The 25,613-nt window shown below is 44.1% G+C and overlaps 2 protein-coding genes across 3 annotated transcripts in view; both read left to right on the forward strand.

Moving 5' to 3' along the window:
• GPBP1L1 (GC-rich promoter binding protein 1 like 1) overlaps positions 1 to 19,636 on the forward strand; it is a 71,976-nt gene extending 52,340 nt beyond the window's left edge. Inside the window, exons 6-12 of one of the 2 annotated variants that reach the window (XM_027537413.1) lie at positions 3,094 to 3,166; positions 4,269 to 4,462; positions 12,877 to 13,017; positions 13,463 to 13,621; positions 14,551 to 14,675; positions 17,404 to 17,506; positions 18,577 to 19,636. In XM_027537413.1, coding sequence (XP_027393214.1) covers positions 3,094 to 3,166; positions 4,269 to 4,462; positions 12,877 to 13,017; positions 13,463 to 13,621; positions 14,551 to 14,675; positions 17,404 to 17,506; positions 18,577 to 18,729 — 948 coding nt within the window. In that variant the 3' untranslated portion in view covers positions 18,730 to 19,636. The remainder of the gene's footprint in view (positions 1 to 3,093; positions 3,167 to 4,268; positions 4,463 to 12,876; positions 13,018 to 13,462; positions 13,622 to 14,550; positions 14,676 to 17,403; positions 17,507 to 18,576) is intronic. The other variant, XM_027537412.1, reaches the window with a different exon arrangement.
• A 98-nt stretch (positions 19,637 to 19,734) lies between these two features.
• Positions 19,735 to 25,340, forward strand: CCDC17 (coiled-coil domain containing 17). The gene is made up of 13 exons (XM_027537417.1): positions 19,735 to 21,575; positions 21,658 to 21,732; positions 21,843 to 22,065; positions 22,154 to 22,316; positions 22,490 to 22,573; positions 22,662 to 22,780; positions 23,025 to 23,138; positions 23,361 to 23,497; positions 23,611 to 23,708; positions 23,851 to 24,054; positions 24,225 to 24,450; positions 24,523 to 24,633; positions 24,931 to 25,340. Exons 1-13 carry the CDS (start codon positions 21,411 to 21,413, stop codon positions 25,012 to 25,014), a joined length of 1,803 nt encoding a protein of 600 aa, XP_027393218.1. The 5' UTR covers positions 19,735 to 21,410; the 3' UTR covers positions 25,015 to 25,340.
• The last annotated feature ends 273 nt before the right edge of the window (positions 25,341 to 25,613 follow it).

A 25,613-nucleotide genomic window follows, 5' to 3' on the forward strand; every position in this document is an offset into this window, starting at 1 on the left:
TTCTTTGGGGAACATACTGGAAATATGCCCTTTAGAGTACCTCATAAAGCTGTTCATGGGAGATGTCAGTGCTGTAAAACCACTCAAGTCAGCACTCACTTGTACTTTAGAACCCAGCTTAGAGCAGGAGCAGGATGCTGCAGGAGTCTGCTGAGTAAGCACACAGGAGCAAGAAGCAAAAGTCTGTCCTTGCTATCTACTGACAACATTACCATGCCAGCAAATTAACAAAGGGAGTTTTTTTAAAGTGCCCAGATAAATTTACATAGAACAAGCAGAAAGGATGACTGGAACCAAGAGGCAATAAAGTGATAACCAGCACAGAGTTCTATCCCTTTTAATCATAACTAGCCAGTGCTCCCTTCCAAAACAAAAGCCCCTCACTGAGAACAAAACTGTTGGAAATAGAATCCAGACTGAGCTGCAGAGACAGACAATAGAGACAAAGGGAAGAAGAGGTTTATATAAAATGCATGGGGAGGGGGGTGGTGAGCTAGGATATCAAAGAAAGTATGCCATAGTCCTTTTGAGCACTCCATGGAAACAACAGAAGAGAGAGCTATAAGAGTGATATTACAAAGCTATCTTGATCCACATTCACAAAAATTGATCACATAAAAATGGAACAACATGAAAGGATCAAGATAGTAAGGAACAGAATATCATTTCTATAGCCCATGCAAAGTACACCTGCAAGATGTGCACAATACAGATAGGAACCATAACCTGCTATTTTACAATTTGAATAAATGGTACAAGAAAAACATAACCAGAAAAATTCGCAGTGCTAGAACTTGGGAAAGAAACAATAAAAGTTCAGAAAAATGAAGACTAAACAAAGAGCACAAGACAATAAACAGTAGTGTTTTCCAAGAATTAAAGGAAACTTTAAATGAAACTGAAACAGATTGAGATTTAGAATTGAAAAAGAGATGCGGTAATTTGACCCAAAAAAATCCAAAAACTCACCCTTCAAAAGAATAACAATGAAAAATGTAAGTGCTAAAAAGTGTAATTCAAGAATAATTTTATGAAATACAGTAAGACTTGAAACTACAAATTGAAAGGACAGCCAGACCAGTCATCCTTTGTATATCAAGACACAAAGAACAAGTGACTTAGAACAAAGAAAAAATCAGATATACTTTGACAACAAAGCTTTATAACCCAAGCCAGTGAATTAACTGGATACTCAAGCAAAGAAAATGTGAGCCAAGCATTTTATACTGTGTCACACTTATCTTCATTTATAAAGGTCACAAACATTGTGTAAGATCATTTTTATTAATCATATTGTTGATATTTTGTATCCTTGAAAATCAGAGGTATAAGAAAGGAAATACAGATAGAAATAGAAGATGTTTAGTAAAAAGCCCAAGGCCCTCAATTTGAATTGGAAATATCACTAAGCCATGAGGTATTTCATCTTTCAAAATGTGTATATATGCACATGTTTGTGCATTTCCAGGCTCTGTCCACTAAAAAGTACTGAACACAATGACCAGTACCATAATAATGTCCCTAGTGCCCAGATCGTGGTCTTGAAATGCCATTTCTGGACAGGATATTTATAAGATAAGCTTAGAATGTTTTGTTATACTACATAGTAAAGAAATAAAGATGGCTAGGCTTGTATCAAAAGGATTCAGAAGCCAAATTGAAGAGGTTCCCACTGGCCAAACTTGGGATGTTTCATGCATCAATTAAGGGTAATAATTTCAAGTGTTTGATTTCCATTGTTGTTTAGTCACTAAGTCATATCCAGCTCTTTTTGCAGCCCCATGTACTGTATGCAGCCTGCCAGACTTCCCTGTCCGTGGGATTTCCCAGGCAAGGATACTGGAGTGGATTGCCATTTCCTTCTCCAGGGGATCTTCCAGACCCAGCAATCAAACCCACATCTCCTGCATTGGCAGACAGATTCTTTACCACTGAGCCACCAGGGAAGCCCTTAAATAAAATTAAATATGATCAAAGCTGTGAGTTCACAATGATACCCCACCCTAGAAACAAGCATGTATTCTATTCTTTTCCATATGAATTCTACCACTGAATAGTGGAAGAATATATACTAGCTTATAAAGAAAGGATGATAAAATTAGATCATTGTATTGCACCACAGAAACAGAAGCACAGCCAGACATTAGGTATCTCCTAAGGAGAAAACAAAACCAGCAAGTAGTTGCCAAAATAAAAATGGGCGAGGGGATCCTATAGCCCCATTCCTAAAGAATAAGATTCAACCTCCCTTAAAACTGCTCCACAATCTGGCACTTTCCTATTTTGCCAGACATCTCTTTCCCCAAAGAAAGGTCCTCTCATTCCCTAGCACTGATGTTGAACTGTGTGCAGATCTCTGAGTATTTGATTCTTTTTCATGTTTTTCCTGTCTTGGTGTTCATTGAACATTCTGTTTTGGAATCACCCATTTTCCAGCCTAGGAGTTCATCATTAAGGACTCCTCTAATGAAACTTGTTCTGATAGAACTTCTCTTTCTAGTAGAATTGACTATTCCTTCCTTAGTACTCCTTCCCTAATGTGAACGTTTATCATAGCACCTATAACCTTTTATTGTGCTTTCGGCTGCAAGTTTATCTTTTTAGGAAAACCGTGTCCCCTGTGGGGATAAGGATTCTTCTTAATGGCCTTTGTAAATTCCCAGCACAGTCCTAGCACATGAGGTGCCTCTGCCCTAAAGCAGTCTTATTAAAAATGCTGTGGATATTACACACTTCACTGACCAGATTGTGCTCTTTAAATATGAAAAAAGTGATATACTTTCTTGTTCATTCAGCTTTCTCCTAAGTTGGCATATATATATCCTATAGGAAGATGAGAATTTGCACAGTGTTTTTGTTTTGTTTTTTTAATTTTTTACTCCTCTTATATTAAAGGAAATGAAAGCCACAAGAGCCTGAGATTAATGTAAGATCTATTGATTGGCATTTCAAAATATCTGTTAATTCTGAATATAGAGTTAAATAAGTGCTGCTGATAGTTATTTGATAGGTTCCGTGATGAAGGCTACTTTGCAAAAAGTGCTGAAATGATTAGCTTTCTATATCAATCATTAATATACCCTTTTTTCCTAGCCTTCTTTGAATCCAGAAGCTGGCAAACAGAATCAGCCATGCAGACCTATTGGGACCCCTTCTGGAGTGTGGGGTAGGTAGATTTGCCATTTTAAAGGCAAAACTTTAAATTTATCTTATTAGCAGGGAGAGGAGAAAAATTTATCTCTTTTTTTGTTTGTTTCTTTATCTCTGGTTTCTCATCTCATCCATTTGCACATGGTAACTAACACCTATTAACTGTTACTCTGCCCCCACCCCACCCCCGCCCCAAAAATACCATTGGGATGTAAAGGTAGTGGAGTCAGAATAAAGACAATTGAGAGCTTGTAGAACCCTGAATTTGAAAGCAGATTTTAAGCAAATAGATTCTAAAGTATTCTTTGATAGGCTAAATAATACCACATCCTATAGAACATTTTGTTCAGCCAGGTTCTGTTTGCTGACTGTGGTGGTGGTATCCTTGTTTTTGGCAATTATAAATGATGATTGTTGTGTAGGTAGGGGAAAACCTATAAATACACACATTTATATGTATATGTTGGGAATAACTAGCTTTATAAAAAGTTATTAGACAAATCAGTGTATTTCAAACCAAACCTGATTCTGTAGCATTGGGATGTTTGGCATTTACAAATTGTACTCTCCTAGTTCCTGTGTTATTCAGTAGCCAGGCATCTTACTAGGACAGCTTTAGTGTATCTAAATACTGGGTGTGGATTCTGAGTTGCGGGATTAAGGGCAGTTGCTATACCACTTCCCTTTTGTTAATGAATAGCTTTGCTCCAGTTCGCCTCATCAGAAGGTCCCATAGCAGACTCCTTTTTCCAGTTTTCTCTACTCTCTCTATTCTCATGCTGACAGGAGTTGCTACCCTTGGATATATTCTTGTTTGGTATATGCCTGAGTGATCACACTGCACATGAGGCATGCTATACGCCTGAAAGATGGCTGGCATCTTCGGGCTTTTTGGTTGAGTATGAATTTAGAATCAAGTGTTTGACATACTGCCTTTGTTCTTATGGTTCCTGAGTAGTGTCACTCTTGAGAATATCTATGAAGTGCACACCAGGAAATGTTTGTCACTTAGTCACAACTCTTAGCTCTTCGTTGAAAGTGAGGCCTTCATTTGAACTATGCTGTGTGTTAACCAAAAGGTTTGACATTCTTTTGCTCTCCACTGTTGTGTTTCACAGAAAACCCACCTAGTGCCAAGCAACCCTCCAAAATGCTAGTCATCAAAAAAGTTTCCAAAGAAGATCCTGCTGCTGCCTTCTCTGCTGCATTCACCTCACCAGGATCTCACCATGCAAATGGAAACAAATCGTCAACCATGGTTCCAAGTGTCTATAAGAACCTGGTTCCTAAGCCTGTACCACCTCCATCCAAGGTATGATTTGGAATCAGTTTCAGAACCTTATACAGCAAAGGTGGGATGAATAAATAAGAACTTAGTAAATTTGTTTTTTCCTGTTGAGTCCCTCACCAGATATTCATTTGGTACCACTAACTTATATGTATAGTATTTTACTCTTGTCTCCAAACTCTCTACTGCTGTCAACTACATGTTTAGTAGGCCTCTCATACTCTAGCTTCATCTTATAAACCTGCTTCTCTTGATGTGCTGTTTTCATTAATAATATCAACATTTATCTATCAGTGAGCTGAATACCATGGCTGCTGCTTCATTCCTCCTCCTCCTCACTCATTCCCCTGTGCCAAGCAGTTACAAAGTCTCTGTCAATTTTTTCCTCCATGATATCCTATGTCTTTGTCATCTCACATTTATTATTTCAGTGTACCCTTCTATTGCCTCATCTCTCTGTATTTATGTTCCACTGAACTGTCAGAATGGTTATCCTAAAGCAGTTTGAATATATCCCATCCTTTCCCATTAAGTCCCTTTAGTGATCCCATACCATCAGTATAGCAGCGGTTGGATAACTTAGGGATCCCCTGGTGGCAGATGTAAAAGAATCTGCCTGCTATGCAGGAGACCCAGGTTTGATGCCTTGGTCGGGAAGATACCCTGGAGAAGAGAATAGCAACCCACTCTAGTATTTTTGGCTGGGGAATTCCATGGACAGAGAAGCCTGGCAGGCTAAAATTTATCTGTAAAGGGCCAGATAATTCATACTTTAGGCTTTGTTGGTCACACAATGACATATGACCTTTTGGTAACATTCTCTTTTTCTTTTTTTCCCCAACCCTTTAAAAATGAAAAAAAAAAAAAAAAAATTAGCTTATGGGTCATATAAAAATAGGCCTCAAGCCAGTTGTGGCCCATGGGTCATAGCTAAGCAACCACTGATGTTATAATACAATGTCTAGACTCCTTAGCATTGGCATGTATAATTCTATATAGTCTAAGCCCAAGCTATCTTTTATATGTTACTGCCCTTTCTTTCTCTTACCTAGGAGATTTTCCTTCCTGTTTATGTCATCCTCTCTGTGAATCCTTTTCTATCACATACGTCTGCTGCTGCTAAGTCGCTTCAGTCGTGTCCGACTCTGTGTGACCCCATAGATGGCAGCCCACTAGGCTCCTCTGTCCCTGGGATTCTCCAGGCAAGAATACTGGAGTGGGTTACCATTTCCTTCTCCAGTGCATGAAAGTGAAAAGTGAAAGTGAAATCGCTCAGTTGTGCCCGACTCTTAGCGACCCCGTGGACTGCAGCCTACCAGGCTCCTCTGTCCATGGGATTTTCCAGGCAAGAGTACTGGAGTGGGTTGCCATACATTCGTCTAAAGATCTAATTAAGCCTTGTAGCTGATTGAATAGCATTCTGTCTCTAATCTTGACATTTATTGTATCTGTTTCTTCACTGGGTGTAATCTCCTTAAGGGTTTCAGGTCTTTTTCATGTTTGTATCCCTAGCATTCTCACAAAGGCACACAATAATTGCTTGAATAAATTGTAGCCACTGCAAGGAAACAGAGTTTACTGTGTTATTGAAAATACTAGTGAGCATTAATTCACTTTTCTCTAGGCACCAACACTTGTTTAGGCTTGGTGGCTGAGTGGCAAAGAATCTGTCTTGCCAGTGCAGGAGACGTGGGTTCAATCCCAGGGTCCGGAAGATCTCCTGGAGGAGGAAATGGCAATCCCCTCCAGTATTCTTGCCTGGGAAATTACATGGACAGAGGAGCCTGGTGGGATACAGTCCATGGGGCGTCACAAAGTCGGACACGACTGAGACTCAAAACACAGGTTTTCAGACCAACACAGAGAAGTACATCATTGGTCCTGAGCCCCCATGAGCTGAAAGTTTAATTGGGATGACAAGATACAAGAGTATAAGGTCATGTGATTGTATATGAAATAAAATAACAAATCCTAGAAACAAATCTTAAACAGATTTGGAACAACTAAATTAAAACACTCTTTACATTATTCAGAGGAGCACGATCAGCTTATATTACAACCATCAAGGGAAATTTTACTGAAAAAATGTAATTTGAATGGATTTTTAGAGGATAGTCAAGATTTAGGTAGTCAGGAAAAAGTCTGGAAAGTACTGCAGATTAGAAGAGGTGGTTAAGTAAAATGTTTTGAAAATAGGAAACAGTGGGCACATTTGAGGGATAATGAATGAACCATTCTAACTGCCTGGTAGTACTGGAAAAATATCAGAACTGATGGTCATTATCCTAGTGATAATGAAACTTGTCAGGGTAGAGAAGATCACCAAGGGAAAGAGGATAGAAGAAGAGTAAAGAATAGGAAAATAAGACTTGGGAAAATGCTTATTATTTGATAAATATTAGGAAAATAACAACATAGTTAATAGGATTAAGAAATTGTACTCAGACATAGAAAAAATGGTATGCTTTCACAAATCTGCGAGGGTGAGTTTAAGATAGCAGCCAGGGTTGTCAGCATTTGTCAGTTGCTGCTGACAAGGGCAATAACGGAAAAGAGGGGGTTTGGACCTGAGCAGTTAGAAAGTTTTTGGTGACTTTGAGTTAAGGTTTTAGGACAGTAGTGTAGGGCTGAAAAACAAGATTTCAGAGGATCTATAGTTATGTGGGTGGAAATGAAGGTAGTGGCATGTTTGAAACTTGACAGTAAAAGGAAACAATATAGGTGCTAGAACAGTTAAGTGAAAGGATGAAGAAAATCTGTAGGAAGAAGCCTGTGGGGACAACTTTAAATTTACTTGAAAGGTCATTAAAGGAACATGACCCAAGAAGAATACACTGATTGACAAGTGTTGTTATTTTTAAAAGGGGTTTAGAATATTAATCAGAGAAGGCAATGGCACCCCACTCCAGTACTCTTGCCTGGAAAATCCCATGGACGGAAGAGCCTGGTAGGCTGTAGTCCATGGGATCGCTAAGAGTCAGACACAACTGAGCGACTTCACTTTCACTTTTCACTTTCATGCATTGGAGAAGGAAATGGCAACCCACTCCAGTGTTCTTGCCTGGAGAATCCCAGGGACGGGGGAGCCTGGTGGGCTGCCGTCTATGGGGCCGCACAGAGTCAGACACGACTGAAGCGACTTAGCAGCAGCAGCAGCAGAATATTAATTTCTTTTGATACAGAAGGGAAAGAATGTGAATTCAGTCAAGAGAGCAACTCCTATAAAGAAAGAACCCAGCATGGAAATTTAACAGCAGGATTTTCGAGTAGGCAGATAACACTTAAGTCCTTCTTTATAATACAAGCTTGAACAAGTTTCTAATGTTCTGAACCTCAACTTCATCATATAAAATGAACGTAGTACTGCCTGTCTTTTAAGGGTTTCTGAGAGTTTAAAAAGTTTTCATAAGTGTTTCTTCATTGGGAATATCTGAAAACATTATGTTAAACTGTAGAAGAAGAATAAGAAAATAAGTGAGACAAAGTCATAGCCTCAGGGGTCTCACATCTTCTGTGGGTGAAGAAGACGTGACAAGGAGAAAAGTCATAACACAGAGCTTAAGATCAGTTTAGCCCTGTTGTGGAGAATTGAGTTCAGAAAAGATGAAGATAGGAAAACCAGTGTAAAGTCTGCTGTTAACTGCCTTTGCAAAAGGCAGTAAAGCCAGAACAGGGATGTGATGCAAGTAACAGAGAAGAGGGGTGGTGATGGCACACAGTGGGGAGCAAATACGAGGAAGAAAACAGGACACTGAGCATTCTTCCCCCGGAAACTGGGATAACTGTGGAACCATTTCACTGAAGTTAGAGAAGAAAGAATGCAGAGTTTTCAGGGAGAAGTTGATGTGAGTGGTTCTGGGACTCTTGAATGTAGGCTACTACGGGGAGAGGAGATGACTAATAGGCAGATGTGGATGTATCCATTCATTCATTTTCTCTCTGTTTAACAGTTATTAAACATTAAGGATCTGTGTATTTAAAAGCTATATGTCACTAGAGGCACAAAAACAATCTCAAAGGGTTTATTTTGAGATATAGTGAAGAGACAGATATGAAAAATAATTGTACTGCCTTCTTGGAGAGGGTCCTCATGAGTCTTTACGGATGAGGTCATATTTGAATTGGGTTTTGAAGTGACAAAGAAAGGAAGAACTACCATTTGTTGACATCTTCCTATGTTCCAGGACATTCACTAGGCCTTTTGCATAAAATATTACTTTAATCCTAGGATGTACAAAATTATGTAATGTGAGGTTGAATACAGAGTTCCAGAGAACAGCAAGGAAAGATAAGAAAGCCTTCCTCGCGGATCAAGGCAAAGAAATAGAGGAAAACAATAGAATAGGAAAGAGTAGGGATCTCTTTAGCGATACCAAGGGAACATTTCCTGCAAAGATGGGCATGATAAAGGCCATAAATGGTACGGACCTAACAGAAGCAGAAGATATTAAGAAGAGGTGGCAAGAATACACAGAAGAACTATACAAAAAAGATCTTCATGACCCAGATAACCACAATGGTGTGATCACTCACCTAGAGCCAGACATCCTGGAATGCTAAGTCAAGTGGGCCTTAGGAAGCATCACAACGAACAAAGCTAGTGGAGGTGATGGAATTCCAGTTGAGCTATTTCAAATCCTAAAAAAAATTATGGAGTCAGGATTCTTCAACTAGATTTGTCTGACTTCAGCTAGGGCTGTTTACACTGCCCCAGAATACTTTCCTTCTTGATAAAGGATAAAAAAGAGGAAGATGAGAATTCTGGTTTTGGAGTCAGACTTCATGCCATTCTAAGTACTTGGAATATAGTATTGGCAGCTTTGACTGTGTGGATCACAAAAAACTGTGGAAAATTCTGAAAGAGATGGGAATACCAGACCACCTGATCTGCCTCAAAAATTTGTGTGCAGGTCAGGAGGCAACAGTTAGAATTGGACATGGAACAACAGACTGGTTCCAAATAGGAAAAGGAGTACGTCAAGGTTGTATACTGTCATCCTGCTTATTTAACTTTTATGCAGAGTACATCATGAGAAACACTGGGCTGGAAGAAGCACAAGCTGGAATCAAGATTGCCGGGAGAAATATCAATAACCTCAGATATGCAGATGACACCACCCTTATGGCAGAAAGTGAAGAGGAACTCAAAAGCCTCTTGATGAAAGTGAAAGTGGAGAGTGAAAAAGTTGGCTTAAAGCTCAACATTCAGAAAACTAAAATCATGGCATCCAGTCCCATCACTTCATGGGAAATAGATGGAGAAACAGTGGAAACAGTGTCAGACTTTATTTTTCTGGGCTCCAAAATCACTGCAGATGGCGACTGCAGCCATGAAAATTAAAAGACGCTTACTCCTTGGAAGGAAAGTTATGACCAACCTAGATAGCATATTGAAAAGCAGAGACATTACTTTGGCAACAAAGATCCGTCTAGTCAAGGCTTTGGTTTTTCCAGTGGTCATGTATGGATGTGAGAGTTGGACTGTGAAGAAAGCTGAGCACCGAAGAATTGATGCTTTTGAACTGTGGTGTTGGAGAAGACTCCTGAGGGTCCCTTGGACTGCAAGGAGATCCAACCAGTCCATTCTGAAGGAGATCAGCCCTGGGATTTCTTTGGAAGGAATGATGCTAAAGCTGAAAATCCAGTACTTTGGCCACCTCAGGCGAAGAGTTGACTCATTGGAAAAGACCCTGATGCTGGGAGGGATTGGGGGCAGGAGGAGAAGGGGACGGCAGAGGATGAGATGGCTGGATGGCATCACAGATTCGATGGACATGAGTCTGAGTGAACTCCGGGAGTTGGTGATGGACAGGGAGGCCTGGCGTGCTGCGATTCATGGGGTCGCAAAGAGTCGGACAGGACTGAGCAACTGAACTGAACTGGACTGACTGAAGTAGTCAACAAACTGTAGTTTTAAAACAGTAGGAGTTTGTTAGGGAGCAAGTAGGTGAGGCATTGAAGGCAGAGGAACTGTGTTACCCAAAAAAGGGAGAGGGGCAAAACATGCCATGTTTGGAAAAAGATAAGTGGTTAAGTATGGATGGCAGGTAGTTAGGAAGTGGTGGGACTTGAAGACTAAAGCCAAGTGATGGAGGTCTTTATAAAAACTCAGGTGAGAGTTTAGGGGTCATATTATCAGCTACATGATTTTAACAACTTAAATGATTAGACAGTTAACAAATAACTAGTTTTTCTAAGTAAGTTCACCTGGGAACAGATTCCAGTTGGCGAGTACTGAGTATGCCTACACCCACTGAAAAGACTGAAAGGAATTATGAGGTGAGAAGAGAATGAAGGATCAGGAAATTGAGAAAGGAAATACTGGAGTGGGTAGCCAGTTCCTTCTCCAGGGGATCTTCCCGACCCAGGGATCAAACCCGGGTCTCCTGCACTGCGGGGAAACTCTTTACCATCTGAGCCACCAGGGAAGCCCAAAAAAGGGAAAAGAGTTCAGAAAAGATGGGTAAAGTGCAATCTCTTACTTTCTACAAAAACAGACTTTTTAAAGCTGGCTTTTGAATGTAATATGAAGACAAAATTTTTGCTTACTCATTGAAAGAGTTGTTTTATTAAAATGGGGATAGAAGTGTGTGTTACAGGGAATTAAATAGTAATAATGAGCAAGTGAAAGCAGGTACTGACCTGTGCAAAAAAGTTTGGCAATGAAAGGATGGTAGTAAAAAGGAAAATAGATCTTTTTTTCCCCCTAGCTTCAACTTAATAGAAAGGAAGTTAAAGATACAAAGGAGAAATAATTGATAAATTCACAAAGGAATGAGAACAAACATGTAGAATGATAGAAAGGGAGGGTGGAGCCATTAAGGGAACTTAAGATGCAAAGAAGGGGGTTGGGGAGAGTTTGGGTATAGTGACTTCTGACTTCCATCTAGTAGGAAAAGGCGTGATCGTTTGAGGTGGAGAGTTGAGACTGGTTTGGAGGGAAGGAGACGATACTTTAAAAAGAAAATGGTTGATATGTGGTTCATTTTAATGGTTTTTTTCCCCTTCCTTTATTTTACTGATTGATTAAAGGGTGGATAATGTACAGTATTAACAGAGACAAGGTATCTGGTGACCCTGTACACCTCTGGGAAACTGTGTCTTTGATATTTGGCCAGAATAAGCGGCCATCTTTAGATTTTCTTCAGTGAAAGAAAAAAAATTAATCTCCATTCTAGTTGGGTCATTGCTTCTTTCTTTTATTGGCTTGCATGTTGTTTTTGGAGGCACTGTGGAAAACAGTATTACATACCAGTTGAGTAACCTTGGACAAATTATGTAACTTCCTTAATGTCAGTACAGGCTTCCCTGGTGGTTCCAGGGAATCCGTCCTCATTGTAGGAGACCCAGGTTCAATCCCTGGGTCAGGAAGATACCTGGATAAGGGAATGGCAACCCACTCCCGTATTCTTGCCTGGAGAATCCCATGGACAGAGAAGTCTGGTGGGATACAGTCCACGGGGTCTCAAAGAGTCGGACATGACTGAGCAACTGACATAAATGTCAGTATAATTCTTGGTAAAAATTCAACATCATAATTATATCTGATTGGGTTAAGGATTAAATAAACTACAAGAAGTATCTGGTATATGGTAGATAACTCTGTTACATTTCCTAAAGCCTACAGTATCTTCTTTAATAAGAAGAATGAAGCTCTTTTCACTCAGACCCTTCTTTTGTCCTAGAGGTCTTTTGTTTCTAATTGTTTCATTTTGGAAAAACAGGTTTTTTTACTTTCTTCAGCCTCACTTCAGTGATGTGCCTCAGATGGGCTGTTTGACTTGGGAAAATGAGTATTCTAGCTACACTATGTTGCCATTTGAGTTGGGGCCAGGGCCAGAGGGACAGAATGGGCCCAGACCCCACAAGACGGAGCAAGGGAAGAGCTTCTGGACTAAACCAGGATCATCCAGCCATTTATATTTCCCACTCTGTCCTGTAACTAGCCTCCTGCCATCAGAGTTCCTAGAAAACAACATTTTTTCTGATGTACTTTGTGAGGGTTGAGGTTTGTCAGGGTTACATCAAAGGTTAACATACAACACACCATTAAAAAAAAAAAAATTGGGGTGTCAAATGAGTTTAGAAAATACTGTAGATTATATCTGCCTCTCAGTTCACATATATGAAAGTGCTTTGTGAAATAGCACAGTAAAAGAAACCTGTTGTGGGACTACATTCAGCCTCGCATCTCCCAGGCTTATTGGACGAGAGCTCTCTATACCTATTAATATCCCATGGCTTTTCTGATTCCTGTCTACCTTTTCCCTTCAAGGTTGTGTACCTCCCAAATGTGTTGAGACAGGTGAGCTTTCATATTCCTACACAACATTCCACGTAATATTCCCACGTAACTTTTCACTCTTTGCTTTGTGATCTTACAAGCTGAGCTTCTGTCTGTGTGCTGTTCTGACTGATTGTTCTTTCTTCCTGTGTAGGCCAGTGCGTGGAAAGCTAACAGAATGGAACACAAATCAGGACCCCTTTCCTCTAGCCGAGAGTCTGCTTTTACCAGTCCAATCTCTGTTACCAAACCAGTAGTACTGGCTGGTGGTGTAGTTTTAAGTTCTCCCAAAGAGGTGAGTGAGGATAAAGGAAAACAGCCTTTTTTTCTGAAGTTGGCATTCCCCATTTACTTAAACTGAGACAAGTGGTGTGGTATGTATAGCTCTAACTTTATTTCCTTTGTAGCTATTCTTAGCTCAGAGTCATTTCTTTACTGGTGATTCCCATTAGCATCCAAAGATAGATGGTAGCTGGGTGGGGTCTTTGGCCTGTGGTAGACTGGCATTATGCTTGCCTCTGGAGAAAGATCAGAGAGGTGCTATTTAAACCATCTGGTTTTAACTGTAAAAACTGCAGAACTGAACTCTGTTTAAATGAAAACGATAGTTTATTTTTGGTAAAAGACCGTAATAAACAGACTGCCAGATTCAGGAAAGCAGTACCATGAAGAAGTGGCCTAGAGAATCCCAGTACTTACGTTTACTGCCAGGAGCAACCTATTTTGTGGTGTTTGCCCAGAGTCCCGCCAGCACCACTCCTCCGATTGAGATCAGCTCCTCTCGTCTCACCAAGTTGACCCGCCGAACTACTGACAGGAAGAGCGAGTTCCTGAAGACGCTGAAGGATGACCGGAATGGAGACTTCTCAGAGAGCAGAGAGTGTGAGAAGTTGGAAGATGTAAGACTGTGGGTTCTTCTGGGGCAACATAAGTGTTTTTCTGCATTATACATGTACTTTCTGTTTTTAAGAGAGAAAGATACGGTACATTTTTTTAAAAAAACGTACAGAGATTTGTTTATGGAGTAACAGCTTGTAATAAAAGTGAGCTCAGTTTGCTGTTCAACGTATTTCAGATTAGGGCTCATTTCAAAGATAGTGGCCTTGGGACTTGGTGCTCTTAATCAGGGCAGCACTGCTTGAGTCTTGAATTGGTCATTGCTGTAAGAAGTTGGTAAACTATAGAAGCTTTTCTTTTTTTTTAAAGATTATATTTAACTGTAATGGAAGAAAATCTGACAAACAGAACCATAAAAGAAGAGGGTTTTTGTTTTTGTATCTTGCAACAGGTTCCTAGTCCAAGAGGTAATAGCATCTGTAGTATCAGTAAACTTGTAACTTTTGGTCACTTTGGACTAGGGTACTTGTGTTCCCATCCACTTTCTAGTTAGGGAAAGGAGAGAGCCAAAAACCGGAAGAGGGATGCCCTTTTTAAAATGCTTTCTTTTAAAAGCCACCCCTGCAGTTTCCACTCACATTTTAAGTGGGCAGCTGTCCAATAGCCACTCCTAGCTGCGAAGAAGTTTAGGAAAGGGAACTTTTTAAAAGCTTAGCATATTGGTTCTTTAGTCCAAATCGGTAAGGAAGAATAGAAAATCAGTACTGCATAGGCAGCTAGTAACTTCTGCCACAGCTGACCTAACCTGAAGGTAAGATGGTAGCCAATTGGTATCCTTTGGAAATCTTAGCAAGATGAGCAAGTTCTCATTTTTAAGTGGGGAAAACCTGTGGGCCAAGGTAGAAAGCATCTCCTTATTTCTTAGATTGCTTACCTTGCCCCAATAGATTGTTAAACTAAATGTGCCCTTCCTTCCCTTCCTGTCCCCCAGTCAGAGGACAACAGCACACCTGAACCAAAGGAAAGCGGGGAGGAAGGCTGCCACCAGAACGGCCTCGCGCTCCCTGTGGAGGAGGACGGGGAGGGCCTCTCGCACTCTCTGGAAGCGGAGCACAGGTAGGTGAGGATCAGAGATACAAGGCTACATATGACCTACAAGGAGTCTGAACATACTTAAGACACCTCCACCTCCAGTATAGAGAGAACTGCCCGCAGCAGCACAGCTTGTTCTATGTGTGCCACAGGCTGGCCTGTTGCCCACTGGGTGTATTCCTTTACAGATTCACCCAGCTTTCCACTTGCTTCTTTCCAGGGCTTTCTTGTAGTTCAGTTTCAGCCTCAATTTATGGCTTAGGTTGGAAAGGTGGAGTGGGTGAGACCTGTTTCCTAGAGCTGTTATGGTGGCCCCTTTGGCTTCTCTTGGGATTTATGAGGCCCCAAGGTCAGTTTTCATTCCAATCCCAAAGAAAGGCAATGCCAAAGAATGCTCAAACTACCGCACAATTGCACTCATCTCACACGCTAGTAAAGTAATGCTCAAAATTCTCCAAGCCAGGCTTCAGCAATATATGAACCGTGAACTTCCTGATGTTCAAGCTGGTTTTAGAAAAGGCAGAGGAACCAGAGATCAAATTGCCAACATCCGCTGGATCATGGAAAAAGCAAGAGAGTTCCAGAAAAACATCTATTTCTGCTTTATTGACTATGCCAAAGCCTTTGACTGTGTGGATCACAATAAACTGTGGAAAATTCTGAAAGAGATGGGAATACCAGACCACCTGACCTGCCTCTTGAGAAATCTGTATGCAGGTCAGGAAGCAACAGTTAGAACTGGACATGGAACAACAGACTGGTTCCAAATAAGAAAAGGAGTACGTCAAGGCTGTATATTGTCACCCTGCTTATTTAACTTCTATGCAGAGTACATCATGAGAAACGCTGGACTGGAAGAAACACAAGCTGGAATCAAGATTGCCGGGAGAAATATCAATAACCTCAGATATGCAGATGACACCACCCTTATGGCAGAAAGTGAAGAGGAACTCAAAAGCCTCTTGATGAAAGTGAAAGTGGAGAGTGAAAAAGTTGGCTTAAAGCTCAACACTCAGAAAACGAAGATCATGGCATCCGGTCCCATGACTTCATGGGAAATAGATGGGGAAACAGTGGAAACAGTGTCAGACTATTTTTTTGGGGGCTCCAAAATCACTGCAGATGGTGACTGCAGCCATGAAATTAAAAGACGCTTACTCCTTGGAAGGAAAGTTATGACCAACCTAGAGAGCATATTGAAAAGCAGAGACATTACTTTGCCAGCAAAGGTTCATCTAGTCAAGGCTATGGTTTTCCTTGTGGTCATGTATGGATGTGAGAGTTGGGCTGTGAAGAAGGCTGAGCGCCAAAGAATTGATGCTTTTGAACTCTGGTGTTGGAGAAGACTCTTGAGAGTCCCTTGGACTACAAGGAGATCCAACCAGTCCATTCTGAAGGAGATCAGCCCTGGGATTTCTTTGGAAGGAATGATGCTAAAGCTGAAACTCCAGTACTTTGGCCACCTCAGGCGAAGAGTTGACTCATTGGAAAAGACCCTGATGCTGGGAGGGATTGGGGGCAGGAGGAGAAGGGGACGGCAGAGGATGAGATGGCTGGATGGCATCACTGACTCGATGGACGTGAGTCTGGGTGAACTCCGGGAGTTGGTGATGGACAGGGAGGCCTGGCGTGCTGCGATTCATGGGGTCGCAAAGAGTCGGACACGACTGAGCAACTGAACTGAACTGAACTGAAGGTATGAGGCCTGTTCTTTAAATGAGGGCCTTGAACACAGAGCCAACCAAGGTGTCTGGCCAACTGGATGGCAGATGGGACCTGCCAGGTATCTTCCTGAAAAGGAGCTCCTATCCAGAGGAACTTAAAAAGGGGTAAACAATCACAAGGTTATGGGGTTTACAATGCCATGAAATTAAGAGAACTCAGAGCGTCTTCCCTGGCAGTCCAGCGGTTAATTCTCCATGCTTCCACTGCAGGGGCATGGCTTCCATTCCTGGTCAGGGAAGTAAGATCCCACATGCTGTGTTGTGCAGTCAAGAAAAATAGGAACCTTGGTACATGTGGCTATGTGCTGATTTTGCTCACGGGAGACTGAGATTTCTTTGGTTTTGCCTATGGGACAGTTTGACTCTTTTCTTTATTCTGCTGCTTCTACATAAGAGTTCTCTATAACTCTTATGCTCTGGAAAGAGCACCTGTGTATCGCTTTTGTATCCTGTAGCTTAGCTCAATTCACTGATTAGCTCGAGTGATTTTGTGACACTGTCTTGTACAGTATCATGGCATCTGCAAACAGTAAAAGCATTACTTCTTTTCCTATCTGAATTTCTTTTATTTCTTTTTCTTCTCTGATTGCTGTAGCTAGGATTTCCAAAACTATGTTGAATAATAGTGGTGAAAGTGGATACCCTTGTCTTGTTCCTGATTTTAGGGGGAATGCTTTCAGTTTTTCACCACTGAGAATGTTTGCTGTAGGCTTATCATATATGGCCTTTACTGTGTTGAGGTAGGTTCCTTCTATGTCCATTTTTTGAAGAGTTTTAATCATAAATAGGTGCTGAATTTTGTCAAAGGCTTCTTCTGCATCTATTGAGATTGGAAAGAGCAACTGTGGAGATTCACCATCTAATTCCAGGCACCTAAGTAGTCATAATTAAAGCTTATCCTACTGAGTATAAAGAGAAAAACCCATGTTTCTTCTCTAAATGGATACCATTGTCCCTGGGCAGGAAAGTTTCTATGGAAAGTTAAGGGCTTCCCTCCCACTTAAAGCTGTATTTTCTTTTTCTACTAGGTTACTGAAAGCAATGGGATGGCAGGAGTATCCTGAAAATGACGAGAATTGTCTTCCCCTCACAGAGGATGAGCTCAGAGAGTTCCACATGAAGACAGAGCAGGTATGTGGTAAACTTTGCTGGAGAGCAGTTAATGACTAAGAGAAAAAGTCCCAGTTTAGGGTGTGAGAAGGACCTTGAGAAAGAAAACAATAAGTTGCCATTGTAGAAATACAGAGGAGCATCCCAGGCCATAAGGACCTCCAGTGGTGGACACAGAACCCGGTCAGTAGTTCGCAGATTACAGAAAGCAATATGTTATTTCATCCTGGAAGCTCTAACTCCTCCTCAGAACCACAAGGCTATGTTCCAAGGTTATGGGCTGAGCCCTTGGTCCCTGGGGAAGCAGGCTAACCCTGCTCTGCTTGCAGCCTTGTGGATTCCCTCTGGTACCCCACCCAGAGCCAAGAAGCCAAATAGTCTCTCTAAATTTCTTCAACAAATGCCTAGATTCTTTCTCTGAATAAAACACTGCCAGGTCCCTACAAACCTCATGGAACCTAAGTTCTGGTGGTATGTATTTAAAGCATAAGTAACAGTGATGTTAAATCCTATAAGGAAAAGTATAGGCTGACATAAAGACTTCAGTACTCAGAATTCTGTTCCCCTATCATCGTCATCACCTGAGAACTTGTGGAAATAAGAAATCTTGAACCCTACCTCAGACATACTGAATCAGTCTGCATTTTAAAGAAATCTTTAGGTGATTCATTTGCACATTGCAGTTCAAAAAGCACTGCTGTAAGAAATCTTCAGCTGTAAGAAATCTTCAGTTTCTTAGAAGAAAGAACATTCTGGCTAAAATTGAGCTGAAGCCTGGCCTTTCCCAACTTCCCTGATGGCTCAGGAATAAAGAATCCGCCTGGAATACAGAAGACCTGGTTTTGATTCCTGGGTCAGGAAGATCCCCTGGAGAAGGGAATGGCAACCCACTCCAGTATTCTTGCCTGGGAAATTCCATGGACAGAGGAGCCAGGTGGGCTACAGTCCATGGGGTTGCAGAGTCAACTGAGCAACTAACACTTCGGCTTTCTGGCCTTTGCCAGGTCCTGGGAAAGGGTAGTGACTTTTGGTCCTGGGCCAGTGTAGTGACTGCTGATGGTCTTTTCCTTTTTTTCCCATGCCAACCACAGCTGAGAAGAAACGGCTTCGGAAAGAATGGCTTCTTGCAGAGTCGAAGTTCCAGCCTCTTCTCCCCTTGGAGGAGCACTTGCAGAGCAGAGTTTGAGGACTCAGACACGGAGACAAGTAGCAGTGAGACATCTGATGACGATGCCTGGAAGTAGGCGTATAAATGCTCACAGTTAAATCTGACCCAGTAAACTCAGCTTGTGTGTTTAGGGGTTATACAGAAGAAATCGTTCTTTGCCTTTTCCTTTTCTTATTTTATTGTTGAATACTTCATGCACAAGGGAAATAATCATATCCCAAAGAGAGAGCGAGCGATTGGCTTGTTTAGCTTTTGTTGTTGTTCTTCCCTGTTATCTGCTTAATAGAGAGAATTTTGTGTGGTGGGAAAGATTTTTAAAACACACATACACACAGTATATATGGGGCAATGCACAGGTGGGAGCTGGCAGTGCAGAGAGGAGGAGACACTGGTCTGCAGCAGCAGCTTCTACTACCAGCCCTTGGGGCACTCACCCTTGTGCTCAAGCAATCATTGTCAATGACAAAGTGACTGTTGAAGTTATAATTGTATTAAATTAATGCTAATAATTTGGATATTTTATTTTATTTCTGGCTGCTCGGGTAACGTTAGCCCTTAACCAAGCATATGTGGTTTTTTCCCTTTTTTTTTTCTTTCTGGGTACAGCTGTAAAATATTTGGATATAGGAAATGTTGTGTTATTCTTGCAGCCTTGATATTCAGGGTGGATTGTAAAATATAAATTTTTGTGAGATTTCAAAGATTAAGATTATTTTGATAACATTATTTACAGATTTAAAAGATGTGGTTATCACAAGTCTGTTGAGGGGGAAAACTACTGCATAAAATAACTAACTTGGAATAAATATTTTGCATCAGTTTGGATTGTCTTGTGTAAGAAGTATATTTTCTTTAAAATTAGATGAGTGGATTTAGAGGTCTGAGGAAAAATCCGAATTCAGACACACCTGTTTCTCCTTTTAGCAGATACATTTTTGATGCAGAAAACCTGTGCAATAAACTACCAGTAATAAAACCAGAAACCCAAGTTTCCTTTCTGAAGCTGTTTTTCACTGCCCATGTATTTGCCAGTGTGCCTATTTTAAGGAACTCTGTGCCTGAATATTCGTGCTAAATAAGAATATAGGGTGTCCCAGGCATTGTGCAAGGCCCTGGGAATGCAAGGAGCACACAACTCAATAGGGAAGAGAAGAAACAGTTACATTAAAAATGGAATCTTAGGGCAAGATCTGATGAACAATTAGAAGTGAACAGATCACTGATGGTGGCATTCTTTGACCAGCTGTATATCACATGGTCCCCAGTGGATATAGCAGCCCAAGATTATGCTGTAATGGGAGACAAGCAAGAGTAACAGGCCCAACCACTTGAAAGGATAACTGTCTTACAGTGTAGATTCCAGAAGGGGTAGAGACTAGAGGAAGGGAAACCACCATGATACTTGGTAGATTCTAAAGGATAGGAAGGCAGAGTACTAATAAGAAAACTTGGGACTTCCCTGGTGATCTAGTGGATAAGACGCCACAGTTCCAGTGTAGGCGGCAAGGGTTCAATCCCTTATTGGGAAACTAGGGATCCCATGTGCCATGTGGGCGGTCAAAAGAGAGATTAATAGAGGAAGGAAGGAAAAGAAAAAAATTGAGTTATGACACTACATTAATTGTGAATCTTTATTTCAGTATTAAAATATGAAAAATGTGCATCTTAGGCTCAATGAAATACTATTAAATGAACTATAAATTGGAAATGAGAAGTAGGTTGAGTTAGACATATCCTGTATATTTGGTCTTGGGCTTTGCCACTTAACTAGTGCTCTCAGAACAAATTTCTAAAGTGTAGCCCTTTTCTCACTTGAAATTGAGCTGGACTTTGATTATATACTTTGAAGTACTGTGTAACCTGCTGCTCCTCCTGCCTTGGCCTTAAGTCCCTGGGGGTGGGGTAACCACCACCTGCTTGTTTAGAAACATGGAGCAGTCAGAGCTCCTGTTGCTGTTGGATTCATCTACTCAGGGAGCTGGCAGGGAGATCGGTCAGCAGGAGTGGGGCCTGTGTGGGCCCCAGTCTCGAGTGAAGGGGTACCTTTCTGTATTTGATTTCCTTTTCTGATGGATTGTGTTCTTCCAGAACCTTCTTTTCTGGGCTGTGCTGATTATCTTGGTTGGGGTGTGGTGGGAATTGGGAGTTGGGGAGCCTTGGTGTGACTTGGTTATGCAAAAAATGTTACCTCCAGAGAGGCATGGTGGAAGGAAATGCTTGTTACTCAACCAGCAAGTCATGGTTTCCAGGCACAATGCCTTCTCTCTCAAGTATTCCCTGGATGGACAATGACATTTAACTTGGGATACATCCACTTGGGCAAAACAAGAATGAAGAAGATGACCTTTTCTGCCAGAGGCTATTAAATGGCCAAGATGAAGTATGTGGTGATATGGACTCAGCTGAAATTCTAGGAGGCAGCTGTTTGCTCCCCTTTATTAATATAGGCAGAAAAACCAAGATGTGGTGGTAAGAGACTTGCCTATACTCATACAAGGTGGAACAATGCTTTAACAGTGTTTTTCAAGCCAGGGACTCCTCCCTAAGGTGACTAAGCCTTCCCACTCATTCTCCAGACCTGCCCAGACCTGAGGTGGTTGCCCAGGGAGCTAAAGCTTCTCCCCAAACAAACTTGACCTGGTAAACGTGGTCTTTCCTCTCTACCTTTGGCTATTTCATCCTCCTCTCCCTTTCCCTCTGCCCCTCTGTCCTGTTTTCTCCAGGTCTTGGCTGGTGTCAGGAAAGGGGTCCCCTCCCATGGCCTCCCACTCCAGGGAGCCAGGGCTCCTGCCCTGTGGATCCTGTGACATGGTTTTCCGCTCATGGGCCCTGCTGGCCACCCACACTCAGCGCTTCTGCATTGGCCGTCAGACCCGGGAGGTGATGATTGGAGCACAGCCCCCAGTAGCCACTGAACCACGGGTACCCGGGGTAAAGGCCTCCATGGTCATGAGTGGGTATTGAAGTGACTCTCAGCATTCCTCACCCCACACCCCATCCGCAGGTTGTGCCACAAGAACACCAGGGCCTCCGGGAGCAGGAGGCCGGCAAATCAGCTCTGAAGAGGCTAACAGAGGAGGTACACCTGGCTTTTCCCATGGGCACAAAACAGCATTGCCCCCCAAGCTTACAGATCACGAGTAGGTCAGATTACTCCCAACAGAGGCTGCGGGTAACTGTTACCTTCAGGTGCAGCGGCTGCGGCTCTGTCTGCAGGAAATGAGACCCTGGATAACAGAAATCCCCAGGGGGCCACAGGGGCCCTGGAGGCGTTCAGAGGCGACGACTCAGAGCGCCCACTCCAAGGCTGCTGGCAGCCTGGGCGAGCGGCTGCTGGCACTGCACTGGACTCACGCCAGGCGCGTGGCAGAGACCGCGGCACAGAGCTGGGCCCTAGAGCAGCGCAGCGAGGGTGAGGGGACAGAGGGGGACTAGGGCCCACCTTCCCCCCTTGGCTTGAGGTCGCCCCACGGTCGTGACTTGATCTCTTACCCCCTCAGAACTGAGCCGGCGCCTCCAAGGTTTGGCCTGGACCGGGAACGGGAAATCACGCATATTCAGTCTGGAGCGAGAGCTTCGAGAACTCCGGGCAGAGGCAGGGCGAACGCGGGGAGCTCTGGAGAAGTTAGGGGCGCACGTTCAGCAGCTCCAGGCCAACCCGGTGTAAGAAGGATGCGTGGGAACCCGGGAGAGCCGCCCCTGCGCGGGGCGGGGCTTGAGCGGGGAGGGGGGCTCTGCCTGGAGGCCGCGCGGGAGCCGTCGGGAAGGGGCGGGGCTACCGGAGACCCGCGTCTCCATCTCTGAAGCGGTCCCGGCGCCGCCGGCCCCGACCCCAGCACCCGGCTGAACACCGTGAGAGAAGCAGAACTCTGTGGTCCGGTGCTACAGGCCACCCCAGGGACTCTGCCTGCGGAGATCGGGTGAGGTCCGGGCCCGGGGACGTTCTCGGGACGAAGCGCTGATCGATTCTGGTAAAACGCTGCTGCCTTCCTGTCCCCTACTCCCTAGGGCCCTGCGTGAGGCCTACATTCGAGGCGGGGGCCAGGACCCCGGCGTTCTGGGCTGGATGTGGCAGCTGCAAGCGGAGGCATCAGCTCTGGAGCTTCGGCGGTCGCGGACCCGCAGGGGTGAACAGAAGCGGGCCAGCCGGGAGACCTCTCTGGAAAGAGGGAAGGGCGGTGAGGGAGGACGCCTTTGGCTTGAGAACCACTTGAGTGAAACTCCGAGGTAGAACATTTGTCTCTGTGGTGGTGGCTAGAATGTTAGCCGACAATCAGCCGTGTTCAGAGAGTACCAAGGCTGGAGAGCTGCTCAGAGCAGCTGGTCACCAGAGATCAGAGGTGACGGGTCACATTTGTTCAATCTCAGGAGGACGGGCAGGTGCTGCATTCAAGGAGCTTCTAGCAGTGGAGGCTGAAAACCGGCGCCTGGAGGCAGAAATCCTGGCTTTGCAGATGCAGAGGGGCGCAGGCCAGACACCCTGGGGTCAGTGAGCAGCCAGTTCCACCCTGCCTAGCCCTCCCCAGCAGGCCAGGCTCAGAGAAAGGGGTTAGAGGGGCCATGCACGGGGAATGCGACCCGTGTCTGCGCCCCATCAGTCCCGTGTCCACGCGCATCTCCAGGTGTCTGCATGGGTTTGGCTCTTGGGGATGAGGTATCTCACTTCCTGCGTCCTGCTGAAGGGCCCCTTCTCTTCCGTGTACCTAGGGCAAGGGGAGCCGAGACTTGGGGCCAATCCGAGCCCACGCCTGAGGAGGGAAGATCCCCCAAGCCTCCCGCCTCCAGTGGCTCCCCAGCTGCCGCCCTCCACCAGAGTCCTATTCTTGGGTGGCGCTGAGAAGGCTGTGAGGACCGGGGGTTTGGATTGGGGCAGTTCTGCTCTGTGCAGCTGGGGGAGCTCGGGGAGCATAGTGTCTGCCTGGGAGGGTTTCTGGAAGAATTAACTCTTCCTGCGCAGTCGCAGCTTCCTGGAGCCATGACCAGGAACCCGGCCAGGGATCCACACTACCTCCTGCCCACAACTGACGTCCTGGGCCCTGCACCCTACAACCCTGGGTGAGGCCTGCTCCCTCCTTCAACATCCTCTGTGACTTAGTCACTGCTACTAGTTTAGGAGACCCACTCAGGCCAGCTAGAATGGGGGAACTGCCTGGGTGGTGGGCGGGTGGGACTGGGGCCTGAGACCTGTGTTTCCTAGGGCTGGCTTTGTCATTTTCTATGACTTCCTGCGGGGCCTTGAGGCTTCTTGGGTTTGGGTGCAACTGATGACTGGTTTGGCCCGAGATGGACGGGAGTCAGGAGGGACCACAGCGCTACCCCCAGCCCTTTGCCTGCCCCCACCTCCAGCTCCTGGGCCCATGGGCAACTGTGCCATCCTTGCCAGCAAGCAGCCTGTACCCAGGTCAGTACATGGGGATTATTTCCTTGGTGCTGTTTGCCACAGCTGAGGCTTGTCCCTCACTCTGCTGTATTTCCTCATCTGTATACAAGGACTCTGGCTCTGAGGCCCAAGTCCTAGGAAGGGAGCATAACCCACTTCTGGCTCCTGACACATTTTTGGTTTTGCTCTAGACTACCACCCTCACCATCAGTAGCCTTGGTCTGTGAGCTCCGGGCCTGGCAGGGGCTAGCATGGGCTAAGGCACCACAGCCAAAGGCCTGGGCCTCACTAGTGCTATTTGACCAGAATCAAAGGCTGCTAAGTGGTCGCTGGCGTCTCCCATTTCGGGCCCTCCCTCCGGACCCCAGCCTTAGCCCTGGGCACCTTAGCCCTGGGCAGCTTAACAGGATTCCCCAGGTGAGTGTGGAGGATGGGGGCTGGGTCTGCTCCTTCACGTTACAGATGCAAGGCCATCTCACCTTTCCCCAGGTTAATCAGGCCGAGCTCTTTCTGCGACTGGTGAATACAAGAGATGCAGGTGTCCAGACCCTGGCAGAGATCAATCCAGCAAATGCCCACGAGTACCAGTACCCACCCCTGGTGAGGGCCCAACTAGAGCAGGGACAACACAGGTGTGGTTGATGTGGTTAATAACCAGCCTTTGTTGACCACTAAGCACTTACCAAGCCATTACTGTGTTTTCTGTGAATGAACTCATGTGACTCACATATCCTGTTAGGTCCGTACAGCTGTGTCAACAGATAAGGAAATGAGAGCACCATGAGGTTAACTTGGTTCACAGTGAGCAGTTAACTGTAAAGTGGTGTGACACTAGACGCTGTGCTATTAACCTCTACACCAAGATTGCTACAGATCTACCCTCTCCTTGTTCCACAGGTACCCAACTCATCTTCACCGGAAGCCAGCCCCCTCACCCCAACAACTGCCTTTGTTGACCCCCCTCCTCCAGAAGATGCCTGAACTAGCAGACTCGGGTGCAGAGAAGAGGGTTGGGCCCTCCCCCACAGCTTTGACCAACCCCCACTGGCTCAGAGTCCAGAAGAACGGGGGTATGAGTAGCTTAACGTGCACAAGGCTGGGGCCCAGACTGAGGCCTCTTCTGGGATCTGCAGCTTTACTATCTCCATGTTCTGACAAGAGTCTGGAAACAAATACAGATGTGAGCACATTAACATGAGCTCCAATCCCAGCTCTAACTTCCACAAGCACTTGGTCTTTCTTTACCTATTATCCTTTTGTTAAAAAAAAAAAAGATTGATGTGAGGATTAAACACATCAGGTTTATAGTATTGTCTAGCATATAAATTCTTTGAAAGGTGACTTGGAGAGAGTCTTTCATTCAGCTAAAGAAGGTTCAATGCACGGTACTGGATGCTTGGGGCTGGTGCACTGGGACGACCCAGAGGGAGGGGAGGGGAGGGAGGAGGGTGGAGGGTTCAGGATGGGGAACGCGGATATACCTGTGGCGGATTCATTTCGATATTTGGCAAAACTAATACAATATTGTAAAGTTTAAAAATAAAATAAAATTAAAAAAAAAAAAAAAGGAACTCTATGAG

Source organism: Bos indicus x Bos taurus, chromosome 3 (assembly GCF_003369695.1).
Source record: "Bos indicus x Bos taurus breed Angus x Brahman F1 hybrid chromosome 3, Bos_hybrid_MaternalHap_v2.0, whole genome shotgun sequence".
Classification (NCBI taxonomy): Eukaryota; Metazoa; Chordata; class Mammalia; order Artiodactyla; family Bovidae; genus Bos; species Bos indicus x Bos taurus.

What these genes read in the sequence shown, in the direction of transcription:
- CCDC17 (XM_027537417.1), top strand. Translation starts at nt 21,411, where the DNA reads ATGGCCTCCCACTCCAGGGAGCCAGGGCTCCTGCCCTGTGGATCCTGT. An exon ending in TGAAGAGGCTAACAGAGGAG is followed by an intron (nt 21,733 to 21,842) that starts GTACACCTGGCT and finishes TGTTACCTTCAG; the next exon opens with GTGCAGCGGCTGCGGCTCTG. An exon ending in CGCAGGCCAGACACCCTGGG is followed by an intron (nt 23,139 to 23,360) that starts GTCAGTGAGCAG and finishes CCGTGTACCTAG; the next exon opens with GGCAAGGGGAGCCGAGACTT.